At 43.6% G+C, this 21,052-nt stretch overlaps 1 protein-coding gene and 1 non-coding gene across 3 annotated transcripts in view; one reads left to right on the top strand and one right to left on the bottom strand.

Annotated features, from left to right (window-relative positions):
• Positions 1 to 502: 502 nt before the first annotated feature.
• The window catches only part of dgkh (diacylglycerol kinase, eta), a 48,294-nt gene continuing 27,744 nt past the window's right edge, over positions 503 to 21,052 (bottom strand). For both annotated transcript variants that reach the window (XM_076156972.1, XM_076156961.1), the window contains 22 exons: positions 20,583 to 20,685; positions 18,940 to 19,102; positions 18,735 to 18,843; positions 17,313 to 17,534; positions 16,614 to 16,705; positions 16,193 to 16,292; positions 15,736 to 16,051; positions 14,956 to 15,087; positions 13,778 to 13,912; positions 13,088 to 13,205; positions 12,871 to 12,981; positions 12,329 to 12,425; positions 11,171 to 11,278; positions 9,884 to 9,997; positions 9,663 to 9,797; positions 9,016 to 9,176; positions 8,761 to 8,866; positions 8,422 to 8,514; positions 7,493 to 7,612; positions 7,188 to 7,293; positions 5,278 to 5,408; positions 503 to 2,810 (listed from right to left, as the gene is read on the bottom strand). In XM_076156972.1, the coding sequence (XP_076013087.1) occupies positions 2,724 to 2,810; positions 5,278 to 5,408; positions 7,188 to 7,293; positions 7,493 to 7,612; positions 8,422 to 8,514; positions 8,761 to 8,866; positions 9,016 to 9,176; positions 9,663 to 9,797; positions 9,884 to 9,997; positions 11,171 to 11,278; positions 12,329 to 12,425; positions 12,871 to 12,981; positions 13,088 to 13,205; positions 13,778 to 13,912; positions 14,956 to 15,087; positions 15,736 to 16,051; positions 16,193 to 16,292; positions 16,614 to 16,705; positions 17,313 to 17,534; positions 18,735 to 18,843; positions 18,940 to 19,102; positions 20,583 to 20,685 (2,859 nt within the window). In that variant the 3' untranslated portion in view covers positions 503 to 2,723. The remainder of the gene's footprint in view (positions 2,811 to 5,277; positions 5,409 to 7,187; positions 7,294 to 7,492; positions 7,613 to 8,421; positions 8,515 to 8,760; positions 8,867 to 9,015; positions 9,177 to 9,662; positions 9,798 to 9,883; positions 9,998 to 11,170; positions 11,279 to 12,328; positions 12,426 to 12,870; positions 12,982 to 13,087; positions 13,206 to 13,777; positions 13,913 to 14,955; positions 15,088 to 15,735; positions 16,052 to 16,192; positions 16,293 to 16,613; positions 16,706 to 17,312; positions 17,535 to 18,734; positions 18,844 to 18,939; positions 19,103 to 20,582; positions 20,686 to 21,052) is intronic.
• Positions 16,773 to 16,854, top strand: trnas-aga (transfer RNA serine (anticodon AGA)). Its single transcript has one exon. It is a non-coding gene; the product is annotated as a tRNA-Ser (tRNA).

Here is a 21,052-nt window from a genome sequence, read left to right as displayed (position 1 = left end):
AAGGAACAAAATAAGATTTGTGCTGATATACCAGTTTCTTTTAGGTACACCTGTACAATATAATTCCAATACAGCATTGCAGCACTGTGACTGAGCCGAGTTGACTTTTTTTGTATCCAAGCAACAATTCATTGTTTTGCAGGTCACAAATACAAAGTTGGTCCCGTCTCAGATTAGAGTTGTTACAGGCTGTGGGTATTAATGCTGGGCTACATTAGAGAGGTGTGTGTTAATTTTTTTGTATCATCGCCCGTTTGACACAGTGTCTAAATGTTGAGAAAGTCACAAAAGTAGGATTTATAACAGGGCTGTCGTTCTATATCGCATTAGATTATAGCAGTCGACCTAATGAACTGGTAACTCAGCTTACTGATTTGTGCATCCCGATATGCAGTCTGACACAACTGATTGTCAGCATAAGTAATGTTAAAAACACAATGTCACTCAGATTGTAGGGATGAGATGTGATATGGCAACCTCTAGTGGTACTTTTCAGCCATGATTACTTTGGACATTGTGATGTGATTTGGAGTGTTTGGTGACTATTCAGGACTGAGCCTTGATAAACATCAATAATGTAATTCATACTAATTAAAACTTTTGAGTTTTAACTAATTTAACTATAGCCATGTTGCTCTGGCAGTCAGAAAAGTAGAAAATAAAGACAAAATATAGACAAATTATTCCCAAACGGGGGAAACAAGCCCAATCAGCAATGCTGTTATACATCATTGCTAATTGGTACATTTACAAAGATGCCACTGTAAACACACATATATACACACACATGCACACCCACACATGGTGATACATTGAAACACATCGGTACAGTCATGTCTGCCCACTCTAGTCATCGACCGACACAGTCCTACGTTAGTGTATCATTTTGGAAGCACAGAGGAGCGAAACTACAAACTGGTGAACTCCTGGAAGAATGTTGTAGTGAGTACGAAAAATCAGTCGAGGGGTCTAAATCTAAAATCTGATCCTCAAACCTCGAGGAGTGCTTGTACAAAAACTCTTCAATGTTTTTCCCACTGAGAAACACCAAGTCAAAAAGCTGCAGAGAGCAGAGACTGTATCAAAACAAGAGATAAATATTGCACCGTCATTAGAATACAATAGCATTATCATATACAAGGGATTAGAACAAAATCAATGATACACAATTGTTATGGTGCAAAACACACAATCAAATGTGTAAGCTGTTGACAATGCATATCATGTCAGCAATCCACAAATGCATTAGACCACCACACGTAAAAACATAGTTTGCATACACTGGTATACTGTATATACAGTGCATATATATACAAACTTAGCATCACATATAGAAATATACCTTGTAATGCCACCAGTCTTAAAGAAACTAATGAGAAGAGTGTTCTATCATTTCACTTTTAATTTAAAGAAAAAAGCTGCACTTGAACAATGTTAAACAGGTTGCAGATCAACTGCTCTATTATATATTGAAAACCATTATCTAACTCCTATTGTCGTTACGTTACTGTGTGAAATACTGAGTGATAAAAGGCCAAAAAGTTAAAAAGTTGAGGTGAACTGTTAATTCTATGTAATGATATGAGGATTTGCACTTGCATGAAGCAAGAAGTAAAAAGTGCCATTTAAATATTCCTTAAAAAAGAACCTACAGTATATATGTGGTTGGCTTCAGACCAACAAATGTACTTTCTTCTTGACTAATACTAATCTCTCTCCCTCATTCATTGCAATTAAATGACCTACTGGCCTATTAGATAAAATGGTTCTCTCTGAATAAAGTCGTCAGATAATCAGTTTTGGATGTTTCTTTGACATTCACTTTGGTACTGATTTTCACATCCACAGAAAACGTGTCAACTTACAGATATTACTACTTCATCAATACTTTCCAAAAAGTATTTATGATGTCTACCAATAAAGCACATTTCACACTACATGGCTGAAAATATGGCACTTGACACAGGTGGTTGACACATCATTATCATGCAAATAAATAAATGCTAGAAAAAAAGTAGGAGTTAGACCAAAAAAGTATGCGATCAGTAGTAACAAATGGCATTGTAATACTTAGGTCATGTAAAACTTGTTCAAGTGTTATTTTAGCACACACACACACACACACACACACACGCACACACACGCACACACACAAAATAAGACACTAATCATGCAATTAAACATATCTAAAGATGAGCAAGCATGCATGCAATAGCATCCCACTCTTTTCAGAGGCTACAACTTTCCAGATCACCACAGAGACCGTTACAGTTCATTCCTGTCTCCACCTGAGACCCCCAGTGCATGCTGGATGCATCTGCGGCTCTTAAACATCAGGCAGAGATCCAGGAAGCATCACAAATCCACATGCTACTGGACTGGAACACACACTAAGCCCCTCAGGGAACACACATGGAAGTCCTGGTTTTGCTACTAGTTTGTTATCACAACAAATCGACTGTCGGTAATATCACAAGTTGCATACCTGATTGTGTGCTGTGAGTGTAAATTACGTTACAGAATGGCTTTTTGTGAAGATCTGTGACTTCCTTTTGCACTGCTATCAACCTTCTCAACTGTTATTTTGGCACCAAAGCACAAAAAACCCTCATTTATCTTTTTCAGAACATCAGAGGGATAAAATCAGCTGATCCCTGCATAACTGCCTAGGATGCTCCCAAACTGGAGTTTATTTCCCCTCTCCGGTAGCGTCTGCTTCTGAGTTAGAGGTCAATCATGGAGGCTTTGGCCAGGTCCTTAGTTCCCTGAAGAATTCTCTTCATATGACCCACTTTCGATATCCCCAGATCCTGCAAAAAAAGGAAGACGCACACATGAACACCACCTCGTGATAAGTCCGCCATCTGCTGTGAGTTAAACATTAGACAGGGTCACATTGCTGTCATAGCCATGCTACTCTCATGTTAGCCTGTCTCTTGGGAATTACAGTATATTTAAGCATCGAGTTAATATGGGACACACGTGGTTAACGTGGATGTGATCATGAATTCCAGGCACAATCAGCTCCCTCTAAACACTGACATTATTGTTAAGTTTTTGTATCTTTCATAGCAACGGCTCTGTCTATATGCTGGGATACTGCAGGGATACTAAAATACTGTGAAGATGCAGGGCTTCACTGTCTCCAGCACGTCTGTACAGCTGTGTCGTCCCCAGAAATGAATGATTATCCTGACCATGTCTCTGTAGCGCCCTCTACTGATCGATTTGCATGTTTTCCCAAAATAATATTCAAATATTTGAAGTTACAGCAATAAAGCAGCCCTACACATGTCTGGGAGAAATGAACTCCATGTGTTTTGTGTAGTCACATGCTTGAAAAATTTGAACATATGTGTGTCCAAACAGTCTTCTTGCACAAACTGTCTTTCAGAGTAAACTTGAACAAACACACTTACACTGTTGCTATGTTACAGTATGTCAGTTCTAACTGCAGGCAAACCTCATCATCTGTCTGTGATTCAGTCTGCTATGAAGAGCTATTTTATAATTTAATATGAGAACTCAAAACCCCTGGAACAAGTTCAAATCCCCAAAAGTTTCCAAACATCCTGAATGATTCCAAACTGTGTGTTTACTGTGGCCCAAATTACAAATGAGACATTTTAAACAAAAAAATTAAAGGTTAGCAATGACTCATGGTCACTGATGACTGAGGAACCTCTGAGCCTGATACACACCGAGTACACCCGGTGTACTGTAACACAATGTAATACACACCCTTACAATAAACACTGTCTGTGTAAAGCTCGATATGTGTAACGTTAACATTTTGCATTAAAATATTTGAAGATTTAATTAAAAAAAAAACAGATTAATTCCTGCAATAACTGCATCTAATCAATTAATCATATGTTTGGTTGGTAATACCTGGAATTCCCCATGAATAATAACGATGCAGATTGTTTGATTCGGATTTTTTTAAAATGTATTTTGTATACTTGATTGATCCCTTGAGGGAAATTAAGTCCTCTGCATAAACCCATCCTCTTTGACGTACAGTGGGCAGCCTCGATACAGCGTCTGGGGACCAAATCCAGTTGCTTGCTCAAGGGCAATGGCAGGAGATTAACCTAACATCCATGTTTTGGCGTTTTTTCAGATTGTGGGAAGAAACCGGATCCTAGAGGATTAGGTCAGTCTGAGTTCATATCTTGTAAGTGTGTGTGTATGTGTGTGTGTGTGTGTGTGTGTGTGTGTGTGTGTGTGTGTGTGTGCACGTGTTTGTGTGTGTGCGCGCAGAAGGTTTGACTGATGCTGTAATTTATCAAGAAGCCAATTTGTGTTGGATTGGTAAACAAGATTTCATAGCAGATCGGTTAATGTGCTTTAATTCTTTAAAATGTACTGACTATCTATGAGGCTTTTCAGTCATACAGGTATTTCCATATCCAGCAGTGATTGTTCAAAGGCAGTGGACTTTCTGCTTCGATGTTCACTATATCAGGAGACCCTGAGCTACTGTATTTCTTCAACAGCATGCAACAATAAAAGCTGATCAACCCCTAAGCAACCCCTGTCTGACCCCTGAATGATTATCCTAGAGGAGAAGAAACACGCACACACACATACACACACACACGCACACACACACAAACACATACACATACACAAAGTCAAACCTTCCATTGTGGTCATTGTGAAAAGGTCAGACAGGTTGCAGGTCAGATGAAGCTGCAGACCATCACACTTCTGACCTCATCTGTGTTCCAGCATGTTCCGCTGCAGGACAGTTTGCACCTCTGTTCATGCTACTCCAATGATTCTTCATGACTCTAACCTGACATGACTCCTGTGTGACCCGACGAGTCATCTCAACCACTCATTCTGCTCTTAACCCAGCCTTTCTTCTGTTTTCTCACCAGAATCACACAAATCAAGCCATTTCAGATACGACACACACACACACACACACACTCTGTCTGACTGTCCCCTCCCCATCCAGCCCAGCTCCATCTCACTCTCACATCTCCACCCAGTCTGTCCTGTAGGCGTCCCCCTCTGAGCGGATACACAGTGTTAGTGGGTTACAGCCAGGTTTTGGTTTTTGGGCACGAAGCAACAACCAGACAGAAGAAGCCAAGCAGTGCGAGTGCAGTGCAGCACAGAGAGTGGCAGAACAGGGAGACGATGTGAAAGAGGATACAAAGTAGACCAAGGAGAGGAAGAGTTTGTTTTTAGAAATGAGAGGGGAGGTTAGGACAGGTTTGGTCAAAGATATCAAGGTGTGCTAGTACCGCAGTGGTGTGTGTTTACCTTCAGGTCCCTCCTTTCCAGGTGCAGCAACTCGGAGCCTCGGATGTCGTGGCGGATGAAGGTGTCCCTGTACTCCCCCAGGCTTAGCTGCTCCAGCCAGATGCCCACCTCCTCTGTGCCCCACCTCTCCACTGCACACACACACACACGCACCCACACACACACACGTACACAGAGCAGAGCGGAGAGAGGCTCAGAGCACCTCACAGGAATGCGCACACACATATACAGGCACTCTACTGCTTCATTCAGGTTCTCTTTCTCACATTCTCTCTGTTGCACTCTCTCGCTCTCACACACACACACACTCACTTTCTCTTCAGCTCACATCATGTCCACATGTGCACACATCCACAAATGGGCAACTTGTTGATGTAAATGGGAAAAAGTCTCTGAGAGAGGGAATACATATTAAAGGAGAGAGGACGAGGGCGAGCAGTGGCAGCAGCAGGCAAAGGAAGGAAGGAAGGAAGGAAGGAAGGGTTTGACAGAGGCCAAAGGTTGGTCAGAACAAGGCAGCGGCCAATGACGATCCAGAGAATGCTGGGGGCATGCATGTCATCAGTCGGATCGGAAGACACACAGAAAATGTGGAGGTAAAGGGAGACGGGAGCCTGTGCGACACTGATCAGGAACCAACTGTGGATAGGAGGTGGAGTGGCTGTGACTCCACCCCACCTGACCTCACTGACCTCACTGACCTCACTGACCTAACTGACCCCGAGACCATGACGGACAGGCCTGCACGTAAGCAGGTACCCTAAATGAATCTGCCTTTACCCTTTCACTCCCACAAACCTCTCTCTCTCCCAGTCTCTCTCTCTCTCTCTCTCTCTCTCTCTCTCTCTTATAAAATTGATGGAATTCGCAGTGAACTAATGCTGAAAGTGCAACACAACTTTGAACATTAACTGGATGGAAATTAAAGAGGTGTTATGGGTTTTTAGGCACATCCTTTTTGTTGTCATAGTCAAGCATGTGTGTGTGCGTCTGCTCTAACTAGGACAGCAGCCCCGGTTGTTGTTTGATTCACTTGTAACCATGATTTTATCATTTCCATTATGCACTAACAACCAAAACAAAAATAGATTTCTCTACCACTCATTGGATTGACTGGAGGCAAAGAACCTTCATGTCTCTTTGATGCCTGCAGGCTTTGCTCTTGCTGCAGCCTTGTTCTGTTCCTGGCTTTGTGCCTTCTGGCGACACGCTGGCTGGATGGATGAGAGCATGAATGGAGGGTGGAGGGGGGGCGGGGGTGTAGAGGCACTTGTTGATGGTCAGGGTCATGCTGAGGGAGTCACACCTCAAACACACACCCATTCTTTGGAGCCTTTGTATCACTACCAGGGGAGCCGTATCACCTGTGTATGCAGGGACTGTGATAGAGTAATGAGTCTCTGTGTGTGTGTGTGTGTGTGTGTGTGAGAGAGAGATGCCATTCAGTATATGAACCTGAGTGTGTCACCAGACGTATTCAACAATAAGAAATAATGTCTTAAAAAATTGGCAGACTCTTGGTTGTACATTTGAGAGGTGAATCCTTCTGCTGAATACTGTTGGATCAAAGCTTAGCAACTGTAACTCCACGTGGTTGGTCGGTCAAGTTCCCTCGCAAAGAGAGAAACATTTCAATCAACTCCCAGGACTTCTAAGACTTTTAAGCTTTTTTTAGGTATCAAATGTAAAATGACCTCAGAGGTGATTGTTGTCCTTTCAGTTTGCCATGCAGTGTTGATTCGGTGCTTACAGCTGTTCACTTGAGCAATAACAGAGCGGCTTCACCTTGACATCTTTTGAGACACTGAGGCAGACAGAGCAGTCAGCACACACTGACTGATTCCTCATGGTGAGCAGATGTAAGCAGGCTCCCCGTGCTCATTCCTGCGGGAAAGTGCGTGTTGTCCTACCTGACTGAGGACTGGTCTTCTTGGCGGCCTTCTCCTTCTTGAACTTGGGCACTATGCGGAACATGCTGCTGCGACTGTTCCTCTTGCCATAACCCAGAGAGTGATCCTGGTACATAAGCACAGTCAACCTATAGCCTTTCATTTAGCTACTCAGCTCTCCCGATACCTGGTGCCATGTTACAACACTGACGTCCACGTTATGTGTGAATAAAATGAAGTATGGGTGTAGTATGGGATGAGGTCATCTATGTCAACGTGTTCGATAGAAGCTAATGTGTGTGTGTGGTTGTGTGAGGCCTGCTCACCTCCTCATCATTGGGCTGCAGTATATGGTAGAGCCAGGGGATCTCTCCCAGTTTGCCCATTTCCAACTCCACACTCTGCAGAGCGTTAGACAGCAGCTCCTCCTCTGGGGGATCCAGCTGCTGCAGAAGAAGAAGAACAAGAAGAAAATGACATTAGTCACTTAATATGAAATAAATTAAAAATCAGTTAGTGTGATATTATTATAACACCACAGCATGACTGAAACACATTACAAGTGATTATATTACCCAACCGAGAAACAGATATACAGTGAAAACATGTTCAAGAATGATTTAGAAATTCATCAAATTAATTTAACAAACTTAAAGGAGACATTTATAAGTAAGATTTACAATTTCTTATTCATATTTCTGTGGATTTATTAGGAAACATTTGTAATGCTTTAATGACTAAAAACACATTGATCCGCTTCTACTCTCTCTTCACCATCTAGTAGTACTGGGAGAAATGCAGCTGTTCCAGATTCATGAAGCTTTTCCCAGGACATTGACTCTACTCTATTAGACAGACATAAATGGAACCACTGTTGCCCCCCATGATGAAACTACGGCTGATGAATGATGTCACAGCTACAGCCAATAATGACATCACAGATAATATCTCAGCTGCAGCCTTTGACATCATGAATGATGTCACAAATTTATAGCGGTAGAATAACATCATAAAGGATGTCTCATTAATTAATAGATGTCAGAGTTGAGACTTTTGTTTCTGGTCTTTAAGATCACACTTCAGTCTTTTTTCTGTCTGTCTGTCTGTCTGTCTGTCTGTCTGCCTGCCTGCCTGCCTGCCTGCCTGCCTGCCTGCCTGCCTGTCAACCTGCCTGCCTGCATGTCTGTCTGTCTGTATATATCAGTTCAAATGCCACTATCATAACTATCATCACGTAGTAGCAAGACTAACTTACCAGTGAGACCCGGCCCAATAGAAGAGACTCGGTCTCGTTGTAGAGTGCCTTGACAGTGCTTGCCACCTCTATAGCAGTGTTCCTAGTTAGACTCTGGACAAAAGACAAGGTAGTCATTTTAGACAATTCACAAACATACAGAGACAAACAGAGTTGTCATGATTATTACAAAAACCTCAGCAACACCATCATGACCTTTCATGCTGTATTCCCATTGGTTGGTTTATAGATGTACCAGCAGTCACACTATCAGCCTGTTTTGTTGTTGGCTGTATTTGATCATAAGAGCACAACATAGAGTGAAGAGCTCTGTGTGCTGTGTTGGTCCAGACCACTAACCTCTGGGAACTTGGGGTGTGTTTTGTTGATGGCATGAGATGCAGCGTTGACAGCGTGTGCCAGCTCCTGCTCCAGAAGCCCGTTGGTCTTTGCCGCCTCACATATCCTGTGAGATGTAGTGAAGTGTCAGAGGGCACAATTCAAAACAGAAAAGGCTTTTCGTTTTCTGAATTCTTCATAAACACAGGAAGCTGGCGGGCGTTATGTTTCCAGCAGTGTGTGTGTGTGTGTGTGTGTGTGTGTGTGTGTGTGTACCTTGTGATAAGCTCCTCTGCAGCTCGGGCACACATCTGGACCATGCCTGCCTCCTCCTCCGTAGCCAGATCAACAGACTGCTGTGGGTAGAGGTGAGGTCGCAGAGGAGGTTTATCATACTTCAGCTTGTCCTCCCATGACTTCAGCGTGTTCTCAAATGCCTGCAGGATTAGAAAGACCGTCGCTCAATAGATCCTGCAATTTAATCTGTGTGGCATTTTCCCTCTTATCAAATTCGACTTAAACTGCTTTTCAGAGATTTATGACGGATGAATAACAGAATCGGCCATGAAAAGAAAAGAAAAGAGTAAAGAGATCACTGAAACAGAAAATAAAATAAAATAAACCAATAACATTTAATCAGATATGAAATTGCAAGAACAATAACGATAAAATAGATACAACTGAAGGAATTCAGAGAAAATATAGAAAACAATGGGGAAAAACATTAAAAAAAACATTCAATTATATGGAAAAAAAATCCAGTGAGATGGTTTATCTGCTTTAAAGATAGATTAATAGTTAAACAAAACAATTAGTAAAAAGGTAAAATAAATAGAAAAATCATTCACATGGACGTACAGTATGTTTTAAGGTTACATATTAAAATGTTAGTAAGTAAAATTGCCAGACTCCAAGTGTCTCACTCTGTCTCTGGTGAGCATCTGAGCTCTATTCTTGTGCTGGATCTTGATCACTCCGGGCGGTTGGATCCAGGCCTCTCCATCCACTTGAATAGGAACCCCCTCGTCACCCAGGATGGTGATCTTTACCGTACGACACTGATTGGGGACAGAGAAAAACACGTCAAGACTTTTGTATGTATAATTAGTTATGATTGATATCATATTGCCTGTCTTCTTCTTACCTGTGCTATGCGGTGGTGCTGCAGTTTGATGACTCTGGACACGGCCATCTGCATGCTCCCAAACACAGCAACCACCTCCAGGATCTTATCATCAAACGACGGAGCACAGAAGATCTGCAAGACAATGATGAGCATCACTGGTTGGTCATATACGTTTCACTGGTGGTTGGGGGCACACATCAGGATAATAGCATTGCCAATCAGGGGTGTCCTACATTCTATGACTTAAACAAAACGAAACAGGTTAATTAAACAGAAAGACACTACACAGAGGAGGAGAGAACATATAATATGCTATAAAACAATTTGGAAGTGAAGCAGTGGAAGATTTGTAAACAACATCTTTGCCTCTTTGCTGTATTTCTGAAAAGGTGACATTTTGCCTTGTCAGCTTAGTTCAGCAGGAGCATGAATGTGAGGAGCATCGTTTGTGAAAGAAGAGGCCTCCCGGCAGCTCAGATATTGATCTGGCAGCAAACTGCCCATGATAAGGTCAAAGTCATGATGAATCAGCAACTAGGCCAGTACATAAACAAAGAACTGAGAAAAAACAATTTGAGAAAAATGATCCAATGCCTTGTCATGTGAGGCTATGGCCACTAGGTGGAAACCTGAACATTCAGCAAGAAGCACAGAGAGGCAGTAACATGTCGATCACTGGACTTCATCAGTATAAGTCTCACTGTTTTGTGTTGAAAATAAATTTAAGTTAGTAATGTAAGATTAAAGACGAAGTGCTTAAGTTTTTTGGCTTGGTATGTGTGTGTTTCTCTGTGCCGGTGTGTTGGATAAGTTCAACTAAATGTCCTCTCCCTGTTACCTATTCTCCCATAAAGCAGTTACATAACACAGCATGCACATAGAATTTGTGTCCGTGCATGGGCAACCTCTGTCGAGGCTCACTACGGTGTGTGTGTGTGTGTGTCTGTGTGTGTCTATGCGTGTGCATGAGAGGGTGAACTAAGCAAACTGACACTCCAATCCCTTAGCAGCCCTTTGAGCCTTGAACAAACAAGCACGGATATCTCTGCAACCATTCCTCCCCCTACCCCTCTGGGCCAATGGGGTCATGTTAAACCGGGATCTCTTTCCATAGTTAACAGAAAGAGCGAGAGAGAGAGAGAGAGAGAGAGAGAGAGAGAGAGAGAGAGAGAGAGAGAGAGGTGCTATAGGAGCCACGTTTTCACATCAGCTCGGAAAGGAAAACACCCCTTTTCCTTGCCAAATGTGATCTGAATGGAACATTACACAGTGTTCAGTATGACCACCAACCGCACACGTACTCACATCATCCTCCTTGGTGCCTCCCCAGAAGTTGGTCCCGCCTGCGTAGCTTGGAATGTTTAACACTGCGATACCCTGTAGACTGGGTAGGGGGATGTACTGACCATCACACTGAGAAAGACAAACAAAAGACATGTGAAACGGTAAAGACAAGTAAAGGAAACATGCAGACGTCTATTGGAGACAATTCAGGAGGTCTAAGTTTAAAACTATGACACATTAACCACTTAAGCTGGGACGGAAAGATTACTAGTTTGACAATGTCCATATTTTTCTTGTTGTACATAGCCCAATCTGGCATTCAACATATTTTCAGGAGATCCACAGAAACAAATCTAGAACATTCACACTGCAGAATTGTGCAGAATGTCTTGATTTAGAGTCTGATAACTGAAAATCAGGTATTTGCATCCAAGGAAGGTCAATTTTCAGGCAACTGGACTTGGTTGTATAAGCTTGAAGACTTTTCATTCAAAGGACTTCCTCTTCCTCAGTTCTAACTGACTGGCAGGCCTTCCCAGAATTTAACCTCTGTGGAGTGGATATCAAGGTCATTGTGGAGTTGTCCACACTGAGAGGTGAGATGACTTTAAGGTTTCACAACCAAGTCCAGCTCCTGAGAGTGATCCTTCCCTGTGTGGCAGGCAGGACAGCTGGGCCCCTTATTCTGTGTGCTCTAGGTGCCAGTACCACACCTGAAATCACTCATCATCAGATCATTAGTTTTGTTGTGCTTTCCTGTCATTTGTTGTGCAAATATGAGGTTTATTTGTGAAGTTACTGTAGTTTCTAGTCTAGAGTCTTATCTGTTCATACCGTGAAGCTGGGTTATGGCTTTTATTTCAAAGAACCTGGAAGTCCCCTTTATAATCCAGTTTTATTTTCATGTTTCTAGTTAACATTTATGCTCTAGTCTAGACCCATAAAAAATAACAATATGAAACAAATCAACATGCATGAACTGGCAACTGCAATTTCTGAATCAGAACATCACTAAATAAAATATATGAACAGAGAAAGAACAAACTAACTGTTTAGGGACATGATGTAATTGTTTATGGGTCTATTTTTATATTAGTTTAGAGACCAAATGAACACTGAATCACACAAGACTGTTGAATGCGTGTTGAATCATTTATGCTGCACATCTGGCCATGCTACCTCCAATTGGACCTTCTGCTCCAGGTTCTTGTAGGTTCTCTGCAGCAGCTCTTTGGTGCCCAGCACACCATACCACATCATGTTCTTGGTACGACTCCTGGGTAGAAGGGAGCAGGTGGTGAGCAAGGACAGCAGCTTTACTGATCACAGCAGTGTAGCTACAGTAGTTGGTCTGATGGAAGGATGATGGATGCAAATGTTTCTTACTTGTGGAATGTGGACAGTAAGTGGGCAGTGGAGTTCAATTGGAAAAACAAACCACCATTTTTATGAAATTGTAAAGTTTGAATTTTAATCAGATTTCCAGGTCAAATCTGTCCTATTCATGTTTTTGTTTTTTGTTTTTTAATCGGTTTAATTCATGCTACTGGGATTTCAAGGTAAAAAAATATTTTTACCATTAAAGCATTTGTAAAATTGTTGATTAAAAAAAATAAAAATGTTTTTGATTATTTTGCCAATGAGCTTTTCACATGTTCCCTTTCAAGCCTGTTAGGTAATTTAAATGTCATTGGATGGCCGTGGAGGCGTATGTGCCTTACCTGCACTTCTCTGGATGTTCTTCTCGTTTGTTGTTGAACTCCAGGGAGATCTTGGCATCCAGGCCGATGCCGAAGTAGTTATTCATCACACACTTCTCCATGTAGCCCTCTCTGGGTGAGGGAAAGGAACAAACCATCAGGAGGCTCAACACACACACATATATATCAGTTAGAAAAACATAAACAAACTGCAGTGGAGGCCGACTGATTCTCTTACAGCGAGTCGAGGTCGGGGTCGATGAAGGGCGTGGCACCGAAAGGGTCGATGTTCGCCAGCAGCATCTTGCTAATGATGGAACTGCCAGCAATAGAAGCAGCCAATCCAGCCCGTAAGCCTGCACACACACACACGCACACACACGTCACGCAATGTTAAGCTGGAATGTCTGAGTGATCCCGTCCTTGTTTGTGTTTTTGTTTGAACTCAGGTGGAGGCAATTTAGATTTATGTGGGCGTTGGAATGTGAAATGTTAAATGTCAGTGCAATTACAGCAGCTAATTAAGAGGCGTTCAGGGGCCTACAGCCAAAATTCACTTCACATTTTAGTTTAGTTTTCTTTTAGTTTTTACAAAGCAAGTATTTTTTAGTTTTGAGCTAATCTACTTGAACCTGCTTTAACTGTTTAGTGACCAGAAGTGAGGAAGAACTTACTGTACTCTGGCAGGATAGAATGACATTGTTCTTAATTCTATACTTCAATTAAAAATTAAAATCTCACAAAAAAACATTTCGGCCTAATAGTACAATGTGTAACATTGCCACAGTGGCTGTAATGCAGTTGTTGGGGTTCAAACCAGAAATAAACAAGCTCATTTTGCCTCTGATGTCATAAATCATTCATTGTGTGCACTGTAACATGACAGTGTGAGACACGTGTATATGTGTGTGTGTGTGTGTGTGTTTACCGGGGCAGATGATGCGTGTGTTGAGCACGGGGAGGTTCTCCTTGCTGGTGGTGAAGGGGGTGATGGTGAAGGAGGCGTAGGACTGGGTGCTGCGGCTCACCCTCCTTTCCGTGGGTGAACAGGGACTCTTAACAGCTGCACATGAAGGGCAAAGGTCATATTATATTGTCAGCTCGTTCTGACTTCGACATGAACTGAAAGACTCATTTCAACCGAACCAGTAGTAACATTTCCTGCCTGTTCACATCCTCTACTTGCTCACTGTGACTTTTGATTTGTGCAGAGGTCAGAAAGGAGCGAGGAGGAAAGGAGAGGAACCAAAGAGAGGATATTAAAGGCAAGGGCTGCTGATACCGTCCACTCGTGCAGTGGGCTGGAAAATGTGTGGAAGGAAGGAAGCAGCCCTATGATAAACAGGAAGAACTTCTGTGCCGAAGACAATAACACATCCTATGGCAGATGCACACGCACACCTACACGCACGCACGCACGCACACACACACACACACACACACACACACACACACACACACACACACACACGCAATCGTACATATTCACATCTACATCCACATAAACATGCACGCGCAGACACCAAACTGGCACACACACGCTTCATCCAGGCCCAGCCAGCAGTTTCCATGGGTACAACTATTTATTATTAAACAAGAGAGTTCTCCACTGCCACAGACTGCATTGAGGAGTGAAGATAAAGAGATATAAAGCTTAGTCGGCTACAGGAGGTGGAATATCACACAGGACACAGTTTCTCTTTACACTTTTACCACTAATCCTCCAGTTTATTTATGACAGGAAACATGATTTGCGTCAGCGCTGCTTTTTCCATTACTGAGGCTGTGTGTCTGGGTGAATGGAGTGCAGGGACGGTAACATCCACTAGGTGTCCCTAGAGTGATTTCCTCTATTGTTCTGTCTACGTAACTGACAGTTAGTTTTTAGATCTTTTAGATATTTTACATACATGGCATCCACTCATGATACTCAGCTGGGAAAGTGAAAGAGCGGCCGTGCTGGACAGGGGACGTGTTGTGAAATGTGTCATTAGGTAGAAGATAAGGCCAAGATGAGGGAGGTGTGTGAGCAGATGTCAGGTTTGGAATGGGGCCTGGCTACAATCCTGTTTGGTGGCACCGTATGCGGCAGCGTTACACACTCACATGGCAACGCTTCCAGCTCCTTGGTGTCCTCGTCCTTCTCACTGTCCCTGTTCTCCTCCTCACTGTCCTTCCGGAAGTCCAGGGGAGACGGCAGCTCTGTCTCCTCTGTGTGGGCGTTCTGCTCATCCACCACTGGAGAGGAGAACAAGACCAGATCATCATAAGACGAATACCACAGAGATTAATGGGGGCGTAAGTTTCTTTCTTTCTAATTTCTTTCTTTCTAATTTCTTTTATGTAATACATGAGGACATATTGGGTATTTTAAAACTTAAGACTGATGCATGTGGACATAGATCTTCAAACTATGGGGTTCCAAAATGGTATTTCCCTCTTCTACGATATGTCCCATAGCCTCTGAAAACATGGACCCCAGCATGAGGTTTATGTTTCATAAGCTTGTGAGTTCTACAATGACCAACTGTAAGTAACAAGCGCCGGAAGCCTCCTTCATATGGAGTGTTTTCAAGTTTAAAATGCGCAAATAATGTTCCAGAGTACCAGAGTCGAAGTACATCTACCATGTCGTACCCTGACTGACCAATCTGAAGTGGACAGCTCCCAAAACTGACTCAGTTTGCATAGCAGTGTTGAAACACAGGAGAGTAAAAGGGGATCAATGTATTTTGGTTTCAAAATAGAGCCTGAAATGAAAACATGGATATGATAATCTGCTTTATTAAGAAGCAATTCAGCAAAGATGTAATTCTGTCTTTATTGCTTAGATTGAATCTAATTTAGATGTAATGTAGACTTAGGCCACCTTAACAGTTGTCTCACCTCTCTCAGCCTGTTCGATGATCTGTCTCACAGCTTTCTTCAGACTGTTGGCTCTGAGCATCAGCTGCTCCCTGCTTTTGAACAGCTGGTGTGGAGCGTTTCTTCCTCCTCCTTTCTCCGTATCATGCTCCTCCAGCTTCTCCTTCAGCTCTGTCAGACTTTCCTCGCTGGCTTCTTCTTCCTCTTCCTCCTCCTCCTCCTCTTCCTGTTCCTCCTCTACAATCGGAGGAGTTGCGTGGGGAAGCTGCGGCAAGGCCTGGCACTCCGTATTGAGGGTTTGGAGGAGGGAGTCCAGTTTCTCATTCAGGACGCCACACTGGCAGCACAGAGGAGAACAAAGACATTCAAGGTTAGATGGTTAGATGCTGTAGTTTGTAATGGAGAGCAAAATAGCTGAAATTTAATCTGGGCAGACGAACAGCATCCCTGCATGTGCTGAGCTGTGTGTAGATCTTACTTTCAGAGACATCGTGTCACACTCCTCAGTGTTCTCGGTGCTTTTCTCATAAGCTTTACCCACTTTGGACACAAAATCCTTCACTGTCTCACACAGGATCCTACAAATAAGAAGAAATAGTTACTTTTGTACGTAATGTATGATGACGTTTCTGCCCGGTTGTGTTCTGTCGCCGTGAAGAAGACTGCATAGGTTATCTTAGCTTAGCACTGTGTCAGGTTCAATGTTTACATCCGCAGAACATTCGATTACATGCATTCATACATTTCTCAAATCTGCTGCAGTCTGCAATGTAATAATGGTATAAACGTATAAGATTGTATTGAGCAATCTAATCAGTGCCCTATCACAGCTGTTTTAAAAACAACAGCTGTTTTTACACCTGAGGTTTGGTTTAGTCCAATTGTTTGGACTCACTCACTTGGCAGACGAGATGACCACAGAGTGCTGCTCAGAGTTGAGGATCTTTGTGAGGTGAGCAGCCACGGAGTCCTCATAGGTTGAAATATGAAACTGGAGAGGAAATACAAAAAAGAGACGGTGAGTCTAAATCGCAGACATGGCCTTAATGTGGCATGCAGTTGTTGTGGCTGAGTGGTTAAGGCGATGGACTAGAAATCCATTGGGGTCTCCCCGTGCAGGTTCAAATCCTGCCGACAACGCAGTAGCTTTTCAATTTTTACAACAGTGTGAAGAATAACTCTAAGATAACTGTGATTAGGTAATATCATGGTTATATTATCAAGTGGACAAAGAACTGCCCCTCTTTGAATTGCGACTTAGAAACTGCAATTGAAAGGCAAAAGCTGATGAGTTTGTGTTCATGTTCTGCAGAGCAGATAAAAGATGATGATCAGGGTGGGCAGCTTGATGATGTGGAGGAAGTTGTAACATGAATGCTAGAGGAGCTCAAATATAGGAACCATGACAGTAGGTGTCATCTAGATTCATCTCACCAGTGCTTCAACCTCACAGAATATTAATATCTGTCAGAAATCTGGCTCGGGTCTCTCTATTTGAGCCCTGCTGGCTTTGATTGTGTCTACTGATGCGTGAAAATATCTATCAGCCTCGACGTGCCTGTGTGTGTGGGTGTGTGTGTGTGTGTGTGGGTGGGCACCTGGCAGTCATCCACTCCCTCGGGTGTGGTGGGGCAGCTGTGTTTGGGTGGGATCTTGATCTCGTAGGTCATGATGCTCCAGCGGTCCAGCATCTTGGTGCTGGCCCTCTCTAACTTCTCCAGGATCTGAGGCAGCTGGGTGTCATCGTCACACGACGGGCCCCAGCCCAGCACGCGTGCCAGGTCATTTCCTGTGCCCAAGGGCAAAACTCCCAGCTGGCACTGAAAACAATACAGAACGTTTGATAGGTATCAGGGAGCGTCCGCTGCATTCTGAATGAGGTGAATATGAGTGTGTGTGTGTTTTCGTGTTGCCCATTTGAACAGCTCGGTAAGGCAGAATGCTCAGGTGTCGCAATTCATATCAAATGTGTTTGTAGGGCAATCTGCATCGCCTCCTCGTTAGTATAGTCGACAGTATCTCCGCCTGTCACGCGGAAGACCGGGGTTCGATTCCCCGACGGGGAGTGATTTTGAAGCACAATGTTTCTGGTTTGATTCCAGGCTGCTACTGCCTCTCAAAGTGTTATTGAGCAAAACTCTGAACCCATAACTGCTCCTGAAGTACATGTTGGCGCCTTGTATGATCCTGCCGTCACTGTATGAATGGTTGAATGGTGTGTGTGTGTGAATGGAGGAATGTCACTGTAAAGTATTTTGGATTAAAGAGGTAGAGAACATTTAGATCTACAAATTATCCTGGAAATTACCTTTACAAAAGCAGGACTGTGGTTCATTTCTAATACAGGGCAATTAAATCAACTTGACAACAGTGGCAGTAACAGTCTGTCTGAGTTAAACACAAAGGAGAACCTGTGTGTCAGGTCAGCCAGGCGCTGCAAACAGGAATGATCTTAACCAGATTACTGTAACCCACTTGTGTGTAAATGTATTTATCTAAAACCAGTTTACTTCATCATCTGTGTGCATCTCCATCCATACAGTTTATACCAAATTCGTGTGTGTGGGTGTTTGTTTTGTTTGGTACATTTACACTGCTGGTAGCCACGTTACATCTTATTTTTATATACAGCATGTGATCCGTATCAGACAGCTGTGGTTACACAGTTTAAAAACGACCCACATGTGCAAACAAGGGTTTATGTTCCATTACAGAAAGATAATTAGACAACCTATTGCATTCTGACGCATTGTTAAGCCTCTGCAATAAAGATTAGAGCAGCTTTTTCAGTTGATAGGGTCAGGATGTTATAATGGATTTGATTGGCTGTTCAACTTCAAGATCAGGCTCTCTGACTGGTCGGTTTAGAACCATCAGATAAACAATAACGTGATAAAATAAGTACATTTATTTCCACATGTGGCTTAAAATGAAGCTTTGACTGTTCACATAGGAACAACATGCACAAAAACATCATATTGGAGCCTTTGAGCTGTGAACATGTGTGATTTGTGTGTCACCTGTTTGTGCAGGTTGAGCTTGTCGATCTCTGAGAGGACCCAGCCCACACTCCCGTCACCTCCACACACCAGGATCCGGAAATTGTCAAACTTCTGAAACAGACGCAGACTGACAGACACACAACAAAGACACCCGTCATTGTCACCCGTAGCAACAGCAGCGTCCAGCACTCGGGCAGCTGTCGGCCTCTTATGTGGGGCTCACCCGAGGTGCGGACCGCCGTTGACCAGGTCGAACACTTGGGCCGGGTTGAGGAGTTGCTTGAAGCGTCGGAGGAACTTCACTCCCTGGTTGTCGCCGCTCTTGGAGTTGACGAAGACCAGCAAGGGGCTGGCGCATGACGGGGGACAGGTGGCCTTCCAGAAGCCTGAGGAGAAGTAGATAAAAATAATTGCCCTATAGAGCAGCAAGAAGACACAGTGGAAAGTAAGCAGGATGCAGAGGCTCTTTCATCATTAAGCTGCCTCATTAAAGCCTCCCTGCGTGTGAGGGGAAAGATAACAGCAAAGAGGGACAGAGCACATGCCAAAAACACGTGTTTGCTCACTCGTAGAGACACACATACATACACACGCACACACTCCCTAATCAAAGAGAAGGTAACACACTGTCATCAACCACTTGCACCGACTCATTTTTGATTTCACACTCTATTCTAGTCTCTCCTCCTTTCTATTTTCTGTGGTTTTGCCCCCCACCCATCCCTTCTCTGTCATGTCGCCTGCAAAGGATGGATAGAGGGAGGGTGGGGGGGGGTCGGGGTGGAAGGCAAGTAGAGGGAGGGAGGGAGGGAGGGAGGGGGGGAGGGAGGGAGGGGGAGTCACGACGCTTCGGCACGTGCGCCAGTCCGCCCCCCGTCCCCTCCCGTCCCCTCCCGCCGAGCCAATTACAACCACGCTCCCCCTCTCCCCGGCCTGCGTTTGGGCTGAGAGGATGCCAGCACGTGAAGAAAGGCGGAGGGAGCGAGAGAAGAACGGATCGATAGGGAGAGGGAAGACGTGTGCCTCCTTTTTTATGTTATATTTCCTCATCTTACTCTCCTCTATCTTTCTCCATCTACACCGGGTTTCACACACACAAATACACACATGTACGACCCCATGCACATTTGTAAGAAGACAAAGGCAGAAATAGAAATAGGACACACACCCTGAATGCTTACAGACACATACACACACACACACACGTCAAACATACAGCCTGAAGGGAGCCTCAGGGAGCTTTGTAGCCATCTGCAGAGCTCATCTTTCCATGTGTGATGTCTGCATGCTCGTGTCCTTTCAAAGACGTGTGAGAATGTGTATACTTCACAGGGTGTCTGCATGTGTGTGTGTGTGTGTCTGTGTGTGTCCACTTTCAGCGCAAGGTTAAAGCATCTACCTGTACACCTCCTCGCAAACACACCTCAGCACAAGCCGCTGATCTATTTTAACCTCAGCAAGGTGTGTGTAGACCTGTCAGATAAGGCTATTTTTATCCCCCTGGACATACAGGACACACAATTTCCTGGAACACACACACACCAAAACACACCTCCCTCCCATCAGTGACCACCACACACAGCAAGCAAGTAAAGGGCAGAGATACTATGAGATATTAGGAGGAGGGAAACAATAATATTATGTTTAATTTGCTACTTTCCAACACGTGTTCCACATGTGGTGTGTGTGTGTGTGTGTGTGTAAGCATTATGCTCCTTCCTGCTGCCATTTTCCACCATGTGAGTAAAATGTCAAGAGTTCAGACAGAAAATATCAGCCCATCAAATGTATTCACTCCAACGCATAACAACACCAACACGCCAGCATGTCAAAGTGTATGTGTGTGTGCGTGTGTGTGTTCCATACCGTCCGAGTCGATGCTGTTGAGTGCCGTCGGGGGAATGATGGAGACTTTGCACTGACCCAGAGGACACTTGCGTGGGTACAGGTCCATGCAGGCCGTGTGCACCTACCACAACAACAACAACAAGGTCTCTCCTGGGCTTTTGTGCATGAATTTGCATTACGTCATGTATCTGTGTAAAGGTTTAACACAGTCAAACTGTAAAGAAATAAACAAAAAGCTCTGTCCTCGTTTTTGGGGAACAATTATGAAACAATTATGACAGTAAACAGGAGGCGTTCGGTTAGAGCCTCACCACCTGATGAGTGTGTTTATCCATGACTATATTGCACTACAAAAACTGGGAGGTTACTCATTAGAGTCCATACATCTGCCAAGGCTGAACAAACCAGAATAAAATCTGATTTTTGAGGTAAATGCAGTTAAAAACAAACCAACAAACAAAAATGTATCTGATTTTTGAGCGCTAAGC

This window comes from Genypterus blacodes, unplaced genomic scaffold (assembly GCF_046128005.1).
Source record: "Genypterus blacodes isolate CSIRO-AG114 ecotype Tasmania unplaced genomic scaffold, CSIRO-AGI_Gbla_v1 ptg000008l_1, whole genome shotgun sequence".
Taxonomy (NCBI): Eukaryota; Metazoa; Chordata; class Actinopteri; order Ophidiiformes; family Ophidiidae; genus Genypterus; species Genypterus blacodes.
This window is presented reverse-complemented; position numbering and strand designations above follow the sequence as displayed.